The sequence below is a fragment of the Macadamia integrifolia genome, chromosome 8 (assembly GCF_013358625.1).
Source record: "Macadamia integrifolia cultivar HAES 741 chromosome 8, SCU_Mint_v3, whole genome shotgun sequence".
NCBI lineage: Eukaryota > Viridiplantae > Streptophyta > Magnoliopsida > Proteales > Proteaceae > Macadamia > Macadamia integrifolia.
Genome location: NC_056564.1, coordinates 4,195,656 through 4,209,371, shown reverse-complemented (window position 1 = coordinate 4,209,371; position 13,716 = coordinate 4,195,656). Strand labels below are relative to the sequence as shown.

The 13,716-nt window shown below is 39.3% G+C and overlaps 3 protein-coding genes across 7 annotated transcripts; all 3 read right to left on the bottom strand.

The window, feature by feature from the left end:
- Nucleotides 1–27: 27 nt before the first annotated feature.
- On the bottom strand, nt 28–6,742 carry LOC122085625 (ACT domain-containing protein ACR9-like). Of its 3 annotated transcripts, XM_042654115.1 has the most exons (8): nt 6,265–6,742; nt 5,720–6,153; nt 5,178–5,396; nt 4,990–5,095; nt 3,564–3,915; nt 1,984–2,268; nt 1,711–1,883; nt 28–523 (listed from the first exon to the last, which is right to left on the bottom strand). In XM_042654115.1, the coding sequence occupies exons 2-7, from the start codon at nt 5,871–5,873 to the stop codon at nt 1,737–1,739; spliced, it is 1,263 nt and encodes a 420-aa protein (XP_042510049.1). In that variant the 5' UTR covers nt 5,874–6,153; nt 6,265–6,742; the 3' UTR covers nt 28–523; nt 1,711–1,736. The 3 variants fall into 3 exon arrangements, with proteins under 3 accessions (XP_042510049.1, XP_042510050.1, XP_042510048.1); XM_042654116.1 differs by lacking the exon at nt 6,265–6,742 and having other exon boundaries at nt 28–497; nt 5,720–6,181; XM_042654114.1 differs by lacking the exon at nt 6,265–6,742 and having other exon boundaries at nt 5,720–6,180.
- A 422-nt stretch (nt 6,743–7,164) lies between these two features.
- LOC122086104 (histone H4-like) lies at nt 7,165–7,694 on the bottom strand. The gene has a single exon (XM_042654812.1). It carries the CDS (start codon nt 7,580–7,582, stop codon nt 7,271–7,273), a length of 312 nt encoding a protein of 103 aa, XP_042510746.1. The 5' UTR covers nt 7,583–7,694; the 3' UTR covers nt 7,165–7,270.
- Nucleotides 7,695–11,308: 3,614 nt separating this feature from the next.
- Nucleotides 11,309–13,054, bottom strand: LOC122087587 (probable purine permease 4). Of its 3 annotated transcripts, none has more exons than XM_042656767.1 (2): nt 12,173–13,044; nt 11,309–11,621 (listed from the first exon to the last, which is right to left on the bottom strand). In XM_042656767.1, exons 1-2 carry the CDS (start codon nt 13,014–13,016, stop codon nt 11,509–11,511), a joined length of 957 nt encoding a protein of 318 aa, XP_042512701.1. In that variant the 5' UTR covers nt 13,017–13,044; the 3' UTR covers nt 11,309–11,508. The 3 variants fall into 3 exon arrangements, with proteins under 3 accessions (XP_042512701.1, XP_042512702.1, XP_042512699.1); XM_042656768.1 differs by having other exon boundaries at nt 11,309–11,624; nt 12,176–13,044; XM_042656765.1 differs by lacking the exon at nt 11,309–11,621 and having other exon boundaries at nt 11,824–13,054.
- Nucleotides 13,055–13,716: the final 662 nt, after the last annotated feature.

The window sequence follows — 13,716 nt, the reverse complement described above, 5'->3', positions numbered from 1 at the left end:
ATCAGCAATAAATAGATAACAATCCCATAAATGCATATCACCAACAAAATTGCATTAAAATTGAATATCTAAAGTCAAGTAAGCATGTTCTATATCTGTTTTAAATTTGTATGACAATTAAGCTGACCCCCATTTGTTTCTAACATGTGACAAGTTATAGAAGCTCCAGACCATCTACTGGTCTTATATCTCAGATTCTTGTTTTATAGATAAGAAGAAATGTTGAACATGTACCTACTTAACGCTGGTTTTATGAATTACATTTACCAAGTGAGGAGCTTCGCTGGCATCCAAAGCTTGTTACGGTGTGAAAGTCCCATACTCAGTTCATCTGAAACAAAGCCCAACAAGCAACAGAAGCTGTGGCCACTAAGGATGCTGCTATCCTCTTACCACCTCTTGCAGCTCCAAAATCTGGTCCTCGTATTGGCTTACAGTTGCACTAGTAGAAGATATATTGGACCAGTTGAACTCCTTCAACCATCTGGCATTTCCTTCTGTCAAGAGAACCCAGAGAGGGTCACTGCAATATCAATTATTAAAGAGGAGTTATTTTGAATAAAAAAAATATATTCAAATAAGAGAAGGATTAATGCATAAGAAAATTATTTAGGGAAGTGTAGATTAGTTAGTACAAGCCAGCAATTTATTAAGACAACAAAAATTTGAGCACAAATTACTTTTATTACATGTAATGAATAAAATTGAAAAATGGTTTTTTAAAGGCACAAATTTTGAAAGGCAAAAATTTGAGGAAAAATAAGATGTCTTCCCAATTTGCAGCCAATAGAGCTGTGCCATGGCAAATATTTAGTGGCCATGTATAGGTTTGTCTAAATTTTTGTTGTTTAAAGTTTTAAAATTGAACATGTTAACATGTACTATAAAAAAAACTCTAGTATGCTTATATTATTAAACACCCCACCCCACCCCACCCCCACCCCCACCCCCACCCCCCCAAAAAAAAAAAAATGCGGTTCACTTTGAGAACTTAAAAGAGTTTAGTCCTCAAGGTCAAGCACATCTCACAAGTGCTAAACTTTTTTATAACTTATCCTAAAGACCATAATTTGTTGTCTTTTTTCAGTTTCTACAAACAAGAAGTTTCAAGGGTGAATCAAGAAGCCCAAGGAAAAGTGCCAGTAACCCCCACCCCCCGGTTGGGATAAGTGCAATGCCTTTATATTTGTTAAAAACCATTCTGAACTCTCATGGGAAGGACCTACTAATTGGGCTCAACTGATCCCATCTGGTACAATTAGAATATCTTGGCTCAACTTGTTACTAGTCATCTATGAAGCATAGATTGCAGCATCAACCTAACCATTTTGAGGATTCCGCCTCCAACAGGAACCAGGAGATGAATGATTCTGTAAGGAACAAATGTAGTAAAAGATGTTGAGAATTGCTACAAGAATTAAGACCTAAATCTTTCAGTCTAATTGATGTGAAGCTATGAGGGTTAATATTTTAAAGGAGAGGTTCCAGCTCAAGTGGTGTCATTCAATGACATTCTTTTATCACAAGTTAAAACACCCAGTATTAACCAAAAATAAGTGTAACGTTAACTGCAGGAAGGAAAAAAGAGAAAGAAGAGAGGAAGCAAAACTCATGCATGTAAATACCATATAATAGCCACTGAACACTGATTTAAATTCTTACAAGGAGTGATAGCCAAAAGGGAGAGGTTGAATGTGACGGTGGACCTACCAACCAAACTACCAAGTTAATGCAATTCACCATCCCATCAAAGTTCTTCTCACTCTGTCTACAATATGATTTCTAGCTCGACTGTCTGACAGTTGAAAGTCACAGCTTTCATCCAGAAGGAATCTGTAGACTTCCCATTCGCGATCTGGTGTAGAATGCCTTCCAATCTCAGCCTATAAACCAACAAAGAAAAGAATCTTCACTGCAATTCCCAAGTGGGGACACAAGAAGCCCAGAAATATGGGAAGGCTAAGAAAGGGCAGAATATCTTACCGAGAAAATGCAGATCCCCAGCACTTTCAGAGCAAGGGTAACATCATAGAAAACACGAGGTCTTCCCTTTCCAGATAATTCTACTGGGTTAGCAACCAAGAGTTCAGTATCTGGCCCACGGTTGGCAATAATCACCCGCAATGGGTGAAGCATCTCCACCTTCAGACGGGAACACAAAGCATTCTGCTTGTCCACATCCACGATCTTTTTTCCATCGGTTTGCTGGATAAATAGGTCCACTTCCCGGAAATCTTTGTTATTTGACGAGAATCGTCCATATGCAATCTAAATGAGAGACAGCAAACCCCCAAAAAAAAAAGGGTATATCAGAAAAGGCAAAGCATCTCTTGAAGGTTATGTTGATGGGAAGCTGTATGGCTTAAATACAATAGCTAAATTGTTGGGGGAACAAATCAGCACTAAGGTTCAAAAGATTGGGATCGATGACCCCCGATCTGAACTAGATCAGACAGGATGAGCTGCTATAGACCTGATCCTTACTGGTCATCTGAACTCGATCGGAGAAAAATTGAGATTCTATCAAGGACAACCAAAGACCTGATTAGACCTTGCAGGTTAGTGATTTAAGGTGCCCAATCTGCATCCCTAACCATAACCTAGCTAATTTATCTCAGGGATAACTACGACTAGGGGTGACAATTGACTCGATTTGAACTGGAATGAGGTTAATAATTACATAAATGCAGCCCATGAAGTTACTTGCAAACTGGTTCATTTGAAACCAATTCACAAGGTGGTTCCCACCGCTTCAGGAAAGTGAAGTTACATCACCTAATGCAATACCTAACACAAATTTGAACTCCATTCCCCATTAAGCGTTCTCAACTGCCTTAACTAATAACAGAAGAGAACCAGTTCATATGATGGTTGCTTTGTCCAACAATGATCTCGTAAGGTGCTCCAAAATCATCGGTTTATAGCAATAGGGTAGTTATTAAACAGTTGATCCATATGTTGTGTTCTATCATATTATGAATTTCAGAAATTATTCTATATAATACCACAGGTTTGTTTGTGAGTTGCAAGTAACATAATACAAAACCAACCCCTCCACCCTTTTCCAAAATAAGAAAGAAAGAAAAACTAAGACAGAAACAATTATAACCAGGATCCAGGCCAGGCTGGTTTTGGACTCAAAAATCCCAAAACCTGGAGTGAATGTTGACCTATTTTATAATTAAAGATCAAAAGGGGGGGGGGGGGAAGGAGAAGAAAATGTCCAACCAGATGGATTGGGAGAAAGGAGTGAAAATAAAAACCCAGATGGTTAATCCAACTGATGATAACTTCTCCAATAATTATTGTAGAAACAGTACACATCAACAAAATAAGGAAAAGAAACAGCTCCAACCAACCACCCAGATAACTAATTCAACTAATCAATGTAAACCATACTCAGGAATAAGCAGTTGGTTGGGCACATTACAAACTGCCTCTGCGGTGTGTACATCCCACAAGATCCAAATTGTGGCAATACTCTGAAATATCATAAAACTTTGGCATCAAGCCTATAACATAATAGATAAATGGAGGAATGGAATGGATTACGCTATTAGTACCTGAATATTGCAGTCCTTCAAAGGCCTCATAATGTCATAGAGAAGGCCCTTTTGATCAACACAATGTATTTGAAGCAATGTATGAGCAGGGCTCAACGAATTGTCTATCATAACACTAGCCTTCTTCAGTTTTGTCAAATCTGGACTAAGAGCTTGAGAACGGGTTTCTTTGTCTGATAATTCACAATTAAATATTTCCTCCGCAACCTCTGGTGGAAGAGAAGATACTCCCAGTTGAGTTTGATATTCAGGCCTTGCCAACTGAAGGTCACAAATGATACATGATTCTCCCAAAACAGAATGTAGCTGCTTACATGTGTCATCCCACCTCTGTTTTGTATGTAGAAGGTCCCTGAAATTAAAATGTTAAAAAATTAAAAGAATAAAATAAGCAAGAATCTGCTCAAATTAACAAGAAACATTTAATAAGAAAAATAAGAAAAGTTTCGATGTCAATCACAGGAACGAATACCCAGGAAAGAAATGATCATTTAGATGGTAGAGAACTTTGAGGACAATAAAACATTAAGCCAATTTGGTTTATCCCATCATTGAACTTTTTACCTATTTGACTCTAATATAAAGGTTTCCAAACATACTTGGTCACTCTTTTGCATTTCCATCACTAAAGAGACTTCCCAAATGGGCTATGGTCAAATATGACCGAGTAGGCATCCAGAAGACAAATGGAAGGAAACAAATATGAAGGGATTAAAGAATAAAACAGATATCCTTAACAGTCATGATGACTCTGATGTGAGTAACTGAAATAAACTTCAGTAACCAACTCATTTATTACACCAACGATCAAACCCTATTCCATTTGCACACAGTATGCTAGACAATCTTGTCCTCTCATCTCATTATCTACAAAGCATATATCACATTAAAGCATGACTTTTCAAGTATTCACATTTACAAAATCCGCCTTCTCTTCAGCCACCCGTTGTGAGCCTTAAACACACATACTAATTAATTATCCTGAGTGTTATGACCAAATAATCTTAACTGCTTTAAGTGCTCTCTATATCCCAAGGCTCTCCTTACACTTCTCAACTGCCTGATTTTGCTTCCTTGTTCACCACTTGTCCATTAAAAACAAACCGTCTCTACTTTCATTGTACAAAAACTATTCTCTCTCCAAAAATTAAGTATGAATACCCAAATACTTTTCAAGAAAACAAGTCCAAATAAATAATTTGATTGAGACTACAGTCAGCAGTTCCCCATGAAAAATCACATTTATGTTTTTTCACTCAAGATAAAAGTGGAAACTGTCCCCCTGGACAAAACCTCCAGAGCATGTGCCTGAACACAAGAAAACCACGTTAGCCAGAAAAACACAAGAAGCAAGCTGCTTTTTCTTTTTATATATTCTCTATTTTTCATTGTGTAAATGTCATAAAAACAGTATCCAAAGCCTCACATGCTATCTGTTATAAAGAAGAGGTCCACAACCCTGCCATCAGGGGTTGTCATCACTTTCACTCTCTGAATTGTAAGCTCAAGCTCGCAGAGGACCTGAGTGACATCTGCAAGCAGATCAACGACAGTATTAGCACCATATATAGTCAACCTGAACCAAAGGGTATAATCAGTTGCTCTCATAATTACCGTGTAGCAAACCTTTCCGGTCCAGACAACAGTATTTCAAAAGGTAAACTGGAGAAGCTTTAGAGCAACTTGATGGTTGATTGAAGTAAAACGAAACTGCGCATGAAGGGCATACAGATAGAAGCCGATTCTTCAAACTTGGCCATCTCACTGTAAGCGAGGCAGAATGAGGAACCACCCATAAGACGATGTAGCACCAAATCCCATCAGTTGAGACATCTGCACACACGCAATGTTTACAAAAAACAATGAAAACACAAAAGAATCCACCAAAAGGAAATGGGATGGTCTGAAACTTTAAAGAGTAAAAAGAATATAACCAAAAGAATCAAGGGCGAGGAGGGGGGAGGGGAGAATTAATTTCATATAAAAATTCGCAAAAATTAACACAAATTAAACTACAATAGGATAGAAATTTAAGAAACAGGAAAACAGAAACCAAATCGAAGAGAACGAAATGCAATCTACAGATAATATACAACGATCCAAAACAGGGAAGAAGAGATAATAATGAGAGAATTCGAAATTGTCAAATTGCTTACCACCCTTGGTAATGCGAAGGCCGAATTCGAGAATGATTCTGCAGAGGTCACAGCCCAATCCAGTCCTTCCGGGGCAATTCACGGTGATCACATAGGGCTCACCATCCTTCTTCCCCTTCTGAATCAACACCACGTCTTCACTTGGCACACCCATGACGGAAAACGACGGAACCCCGCCGGTATATCAAATTCTGATAAATCGAGAACGTCAATCAAAATCAAAACCCAGAATCGTGCTTCCCTAAACTCTTTAGGTATGGAACAGATTAACGGTTGGCGGTTGGTTCTCTGCTCTCTACTGCAACAATCTAGATTAGTGGCGACCCTATAGTTGTCCAGGACGCGTGGGTAGTCCTAACATTTCGCGAGAACAGAATAGTCGTCACTCGTTTCGGATCTGCCGATCAGCAATCTACGAGCTTTGAAGAAAATTTCTGTCGCGAATGGAGACAAAAACCATGTGCAATGATTGTAACCAATAAATTTAACAAGTGAACAAAAAAAAATGTACACGTCGTTATCGACTTCTATATTTTATTTCTTACAGTCAAACTTTCACTTGAAGATAACTCGACCACCGTCCGATCGTCATCAATATCCCTACTTCGAAATAAAGAAACCAAGAATAACAATGAGATAAGAGAGATAAGAGACAGGTGTTGATGTGCTGTGATGATTGGGCATGTAAGTTGCGTCTGTGAACGCCAGCTGTAGCTAATGGATTTAACGACGGTTTCTGGTTTCCTCGTCCACTGGGAATCCCTTCAGTGTAGAACAACTGATTGAACAATCTCGCAAGCGAGATATAAGGAAACTTCCCGAGATGCATTAAGAACAGATCGAAAAATCGGACTGGGGTTGAAATCGATCCTTGATGAATGGAAATCAGGATCGGCAGAGATCGATATCTATTCCGCTCAATTGAAAGATCAAAGAAACACAAATGTGCCATGCCATGATTGATTCAGTGCCGTGAATCACGCACCTTGCCGCATGGTCATATGCAGAACACGCCAATGATGCCATGAAAGCATTACGCAATCCAACACAGACCTGTAAAATAATGCATTTTCCCTATCCGAGCCGCCCCAACTTGACCTTCCATTCGTTAGAAGAAACTTCTGGATTCACCGTTAATTACGGCTAGAGAAACCCTAAATCATTCCCCCCCCCCCTTTTTTTTTTTTGCATCATAAAAGTTACAGAAAATCAAGCACAGGCTGAATCAAGCAGTAGAGTAAATTTAAAAACCATAAGAGGCGCCAAGAGGAAGTAACTAGTGTGTTAGGGTTTCACAGGTTTCTCATTTGCAGATAATATTGCACTTTTAATATCTATTTTAGATTATAATGGTTTTTACACGGTTTCACTCTCAAGCATATCCCATCAAATCGAATAAGAGATGAAACAAAATTAAGATGACGAATTTTGGATCTGCGATTTAATGGCATAGAAACAACTGAACTATATTGAGATTCAGGAACAAGTACAAACGACATCTACAATCATCAATGATTTCAAAAAATACAATAGAAAGCAGAAAGGAAATCCTTAACCGCCGAATCCATAGAGAGTCCTCCCCTGCCTCTTCAGGGCATAAATGACATCCATGGCCGTCACTGTCTTCCTCCTTGCGTGCTCCGTATACGTCACAGCATCTTGAATAACATTCTCAAGGAAGATCTTGAGAACACCCCTAGTCTCTTCATAGATAAGACCACTGATTCTCTTAACACCTCCCCTCCTCGCAAGACGACGAATCGCAGGCTTCGTAATACCCTGGATGTTATCTCGCAACACCTTCCTATGACGCTTCGCTCCTCCTTTTCCTAAACCCTTACCGCCCTTACCACGACCAGACATCTTCGGAAGCTTTCTTCAAGCTGGTCTTTGCTAAGATCAAAATAGAATGCAAACCTGTGCTTAGCTTTTGCTTTCCGCTTCGGTGAGTTCGGGAGAGGTTCATGAGGGTTTTTATCGACGAAAGATTTTGAATTCCATTCTTGGCGCCATAAGCCGATTTCGAGTTTGATTTACAGCCTGAAAGGTCGATCCGCGTTTAACGATTTGGTTGATTAAGAGTCGTCGATCGTATGTGAATCGACGATGGACATTTTCTTATGGATGTCGCTACGGATTGAGACTTGAGAGTTCCACAACAGGTTAAGACAAACGATAAAACGGGTGGGGCAAAATTCAACCACGTGGAGGATATGTCATATGTGCTGGTCCACCGTAGTAGCATGAGTCGCATGATAATTGACTGGATTTTAAGAAACTGGCGATTTTATTGGAAAAATTACATGATTATCTATTGGAAAAATTTCATGATTACCTATTTTTGAGTTTTACTTTACAAAATTATTTATTTTATATTTCACTCAACAAAAATACATAAAATCAAGTTTAGGTTTACAAAATTACTCAAAACAGTAACCATCACTCACCTTCACTCAACCAAGGATATGTTTTACCATTTTTACCCCCAACTATCTCCTCCCCCTTCTCCGATCACCTTGCAACCCCATTCCTCCGTAGCTACCCCTCTCGCCCCGTCCCATTGTTCTTCAACCACCAACAATTGGCATCTCTCTTTGTTAACCAATACCTTGTCACGCCTTCTTCATCTAAAACAATGCTTCTGCAAGTACTCTCTCATCCATCCCACGGATGCCAAAGAGAAAAAATAAGCTACCCAATATAAATAATCCACGCGAACCACTTACCGTTAAATATGAACGCTCCAATAATAAGCCTTTTTGGAGATCCCCGGCCATCGATGTCTCTCCTATCCCGAAACCCCTTTTAAATCCCTTACTCTACTCATCTTTCTCAGTAGGCCAAATTGTTATTTGGTTCTCTAAGTTTCCATATTTCTTTCTCTGATCAATTAGCTTCAATTCATTTTTTTTTTCTTAATAGTTTATGAAATTATATAGTTGTAGAATCTCTTAACTCCCACGGCTACACAAGAGCTGAATAAGCCGTGCGGTTACCACACGCAGTTATCACGTTGATCATATAGTGCGTGGTACCAAAGTTGATTCATACTCTTTTTTTTTTCTATTCAAATCTGACTTTTTGGTCATCTGAATCTCACTGATGGTGTTGAGACAGAGTGACTCTCTTTGTACATGAGAGAGACAAAAGAGGAAGGGTTTTTTATTTTAGGTTTAGCCAATCCCCTCTGAAGCCGAGTGCTTCAAACAAATCAAATTTCAGCCTCACGATCCCGGGCTTCCAATTACATTAGACAATCTTGGCCTAGGTTTCGAGGAAGCATAGGAGGTGACTCTAATAGAGAAATTGCAGAGCCATCCCTAAATCTCAAGTGAATGTAAGTGGCGGTGAGAAAATTTCATAGAGAGAGAGTACCTGTATAAGCATTATTCTACATGAAGAAGGCGTGACAGGGAATTGATGAACAGAGAGAGATGCCAATAGCGACACCGGGTTGGTGGTTGAAGAACAATGAGGAGGAATGGGGTTGCAAGGTGATCGGAGAAGGGGGAGGAAATTGTTGGGGGTAAAAATGGTAAAACATATCTTTGGTTGAGTGAAGGTTACTGTTTTGAATAGTTTTGTAAACCTAAACTTGATTTTATGTATTTTTGTCAACTAAAACATAAAATGGATAATTTTGTAAAGTGAAACTCAAAAATGGGTAATCATGTAATTTTTCCTTATATATTTTATGAAATCTCCCACACTATTTACACCCCACTTTACTAACCATTTGATCCCTATTTTTACATCTCGGTCATTTAGCTCATCCCACAATGACAAACCACTTCTCATTGTCATTTTATCACCGTCATCATTCTAGATATTGGATCCACTGTTTGTATGAATGAACATTTAACATTTTTTTTTTTTTTTTTTTTTGCTTTCAAATATAATCCTCTTTACCCATATGATAACAAGAAATGAGATAAGTGTTGAATGTTCACCCATAAGACCAAGTGTTCATATACGCAACCCATATAATGTTGATGTCATTCGCCATTTATAATTTATAAGACGTTCCTTCATTTTCTTTTGTTCTAATCCTTTTTCATCTAATTTATTATTTCGAATCACAAGTGAAAGAAGCCTTTTGGCTCCTCTATGCCACGTAATCTCATTATGCATGAGAGAAACTTGCATCAACAAATTGACAATGGGTAAAATCGTGGATAAAGGTGTAGAAATTCACACGAAAATTCTATGTGTGAAGGCATTAAGTGATAGTGAGGATTCAACAAAGTGCATGTGGGGCCCTCTCAACTGTTGAATTTTTGTTGTCACACATCACTCACTACAGAAGATTTAAGTCCATAGAAATCAATAATATAATAATAACAATAACAACAACAACAATAATAATTTAAAAAGGGAGAGAGATAGGTATGCTGCCAATATCAAGTATGTTAGCGGATAGCACCAATAGGAACACATGATGGAGTATCATTCAGGAAGAATTTGAGGGTCATTTCAAAAAAAGGGAAGAGAGAGATAGATACAATGGGTGCTAGCATACTTGATATCGACGGCATACCCAACCTTTTCCCATTAAAAAATTATGCGCTTTCTAATCATCAAAGAGGTGAACTAAGAAGTTATAACCTTCTTTTCAAGTGAATAAAAATGCCATTCTACATAGTCTCCCTATGCTCTGGTTTGCACATCGCATGAACAATGTGAGATGGATGGGTAATTAGCTCCAGGGGAGAGGACCTGGTCTCTAAGATGACTACCCTGCCCCCTCTGACCTTTGTTTTAGTACAAGGACTATGCACCCATGGAAAAAAAAAAAAAAAAATCTCTGCTACTAGTAGCTGCAACCACTGATAGTAGCCAAGGAAATAGGATCCAATGGTAGGTTTGAAATTACTCTCCGATGTGAAATTTTCACTTTTACCCCTGAGATTCCATTTTCTTAACTGCTACTAGGGGTTATAGGTACTTGGCTGCAACCAAGTTTCATTCACAGCAATGCACCTCTACGTACTTCCCTTTCATTTTCTTTTTCTTTTAAGGAACAAAAAAAGCCTAAAAAACAATGCCCAACTTCTCATGAAAGGAATAAATCTCATCTCGTTGATACATATGCTTAGGGGTTCAATCCTGAGCCCGTATAGGCCCGATCCAGCCCAACTCGCTTAAGGCCCGACTTAAACCGGCCCATTTATACCGTTTACTAAATGGGCCGGGCTCGGGCGTTCACGGTGCAGGCCACTAGCTCGTCGAGCGCCCGACCGACCCGACTCACTTAAGAAGCCCGCTAAAACAGACTCATTTAGCCCGATCGGCCTGACCCCCTTAAAAAATGCCTAAATACCTATTTTACCACTAATGCTACAAAATATGAGTAAAGAATATATAGGACTAAAATATCCATATTCTAAATGAGACATTCAATTGTTAAAAAGAGTGTAATTCTTGCAACTTATATTACATTTTAAAGACATGATTCTCTTGGATATATATATATATATATATATATAATTCCCTTGGATCTTGCTAAATGGGACATTCAATTGTTATCAATTGTTCAATTGTTAAAAACATGATTCCCTTGGTTATGGAATTGTGAATGTTATCCTCTAGTAGTTTTAAAGCTAATAGTTTAATTCATTTAAAAAAAAATATTTTAGGGTAGGCACATTTAGAGCTCATTTAGAGCCCATTTAGAATTAAATTGGTCCATAGCCCGTATAAGATAGCCCAATTAAAGCTCGACACCGACCAACCCGATTACAAACCTTACCATGCCCCCCAAATCTAGACACGTTTAAGTAAACGAATGTTTACGATGCAAGGATTTTACACCATCGAACAAGGTTAAACCCAATCGAAATTGAGACCGAGACCAACCCGGCCCGACCGATTGACACCCCTACATATGTTGATGCCGACACACTAACGTAGAGTCATGTTATCATATTTATGCAGTATTTAGTGGAAGTGGCTCTCTATGACGCGGCAGAAGCTGTAGCAAAGCATACACCCATGTGTCAGTGTTGAGGTCCATGCAGGTCATCGAATGTGTGTTGCCATCCCATATGCGTCGCGACCCCTGCCGCGCCACATAAGAGTAGAATCCATATTTAAGAGCTAGAACAGCCAAAATTTTGATGATCATTCAAGATAAATTTCGAGATTCAAAGTAACATGAGTTGACACTAACCACCTCCATCGCCTTCTCCTGATCATTCTCCAGATTACCCTGTTCATTCCTCTTCTCTCCCTCCACCATTTTTCTGTACTCGCCATACACATAAGAACAAAACCCCCAAACACACATTAGAGTCGACACCACCTTCCCTCCACCAAACTCATCCCCAAACACCAAAACACCTCCCAACTCATTTATCGACAGTAACGCCGTCATGCAAATCCCCCCCGTCAACGACGTCGTCAGGTAAACCAGTCCCGCCGATCCCATAAAACAAACCTGCCATGTCACCACGTTAAATCCCACCGTCAACCCATACGCCGCCGTTCCCAAATCAAAACTCTTCTTACTCACCTTCCTCATCTCTCTAAACCCTCCGTCAAACGCCATCCCAACCGAAGCTAACGCCGTCGCAACCGCTGCATTGATGAACTGCATTTCAATCACCATCTCGTAACCCTGAACCATCTTCTTGTAAATCATCTCCATTAATGGCAGATAGAGAGCGAAGAGCAATCCCGTCGAGAGAATAGCGAATAAGCCCATGAAGTATTGTCTCTGGGTTACCCCTTTAGGTCTATCATGGCTAGATCCGATTGCCAACAGGATTGAACTCAGGGTAATGAGAACAACGGTGTTGAGGTTGGAGAACACGATTCGTTGCTTCACGATGAGCACAGAGAGGATGAGGTTGAAGGCGAGTTGACAGGAGAGAAGAAGAGATGAGGTTGAGAGAGGGAGATAGAAGATGCCCCATGAGAAGAGGAAGTTGCTTAAGCCTGAAATCAGACCCATCCCAACGGTTATGAGGAGAAGCTTGAGGGTGAAGTAAGAGAAAGGTCGAGGTTGTCGTCGATGTAAGTCGAAGAGGCGAGGGAGGTAGATGGGTAAGAGAAGAAGAGGGAAGCCAGCGGATTGGACCCAAGTGGAGACCCATATGCTTGAACCTCCATGAATGAAGTAGAATCTGGAAAGCAAGCTTGAAGATACAGAACCCACGAACAGAGATGTGTAGGTGACGGCTAGGAGAATCCGATAACGCAAGCTGGATTTGTCCTTATCACTACTGCGTTCTCCTCCTCTTCCGATTTCTTCATCGGATTGATGGATTTGCCTTTCTTTTTCTCTGTTGATATCCATGTCTGAAATCTGGATGTGAGGGTAATTGTTATTGATATACCTCAACAGCAAGTCCACTCGCACTAACAGAACCTCATGTGGAGACGTGTCCAGCGCACATTCAGTTACATAGTTATTTTCTTTTATAACTGAATGTAGTTAGCTTAAGATTCCCTTCAGGTGGGTTATGCTCATGTACTATGTACTGATGTACGCACCATTTGACAACTCCCCCTCCTTCGAATGTGGATTAGGTCCTTGGTTGGATTTCATCTGTGTGGATTAGACTGTACAAGAATGGTTCTTGAATAAGAACTGTTTTTGAACAAGAACTTGATTGTTTTTCTTTTCTTTGGGTTGTTTTTCATGCACAATCCTCTACTCAAACCTAGTCAGGCTCGTAGCCAAAGAAATATAATAATTCATTTTATTTCTTTAACAAAAACGTGCAATATTTTTGTATCTTTCAAAACACTAGGCTCCTAGCCAAAGAAATAGATAATTCATTTTGTTTTTTAAGAAAAACCTATAATATTTTGTATCTTTCAAAATACCCTCCGAAAATCCTATTTCTTTAACTGTGAGCCCAATATGAAAGTTCCTACAATCTGGGTTGCAGAAAAATTTCATGTACTCTCTTCACCCAAGTCTTTTTTTTTTTTAATCTGGTTTCTTTTCTTTTCCAATCTAATTCAGAAAGATTTTAAGAATTGGCATCAAA

Bases quoted from the DNA above. Each gene is read 5' to 3' on its own strand.
- LOC122085625 (XM_042654115.1), bottom strand. From the start codon at position 5,873: ATGGGTGTGCCAAGTGAAGACGTGGTGTTGATTCAGAAGGGGAAGAAG. The intron at 5,397-5,719 runs GTAAGCAATTTG...GCGTGTGTGCAG, and splicing joins CCTTCGCATTACCAAGGGTG to ATGTCTCAACTGATGGGATT. The intron at 3,916-4,989 runs GTGAGGCTTTGG...TTTTAATTTCAG, and splicing joins TTCTTTATAACAGATAGCAT to GGACCTTCTACATACAAAAC.
- LOC122086104 (XM_042654812.1), bottom strand. From the start codon at position 7,582: ATGTCTGGTCGTGGTAAGGGCGGTAAGGGTTTAGGAAAAGGAGGAGCG.
- LOC122087587 (XM_042656765.1), bottom strand. From the start codon at position 13,016: ATGGATATCAACAGAGAAAAAGAAAGGCAAATCCATCAATCCGATGAA.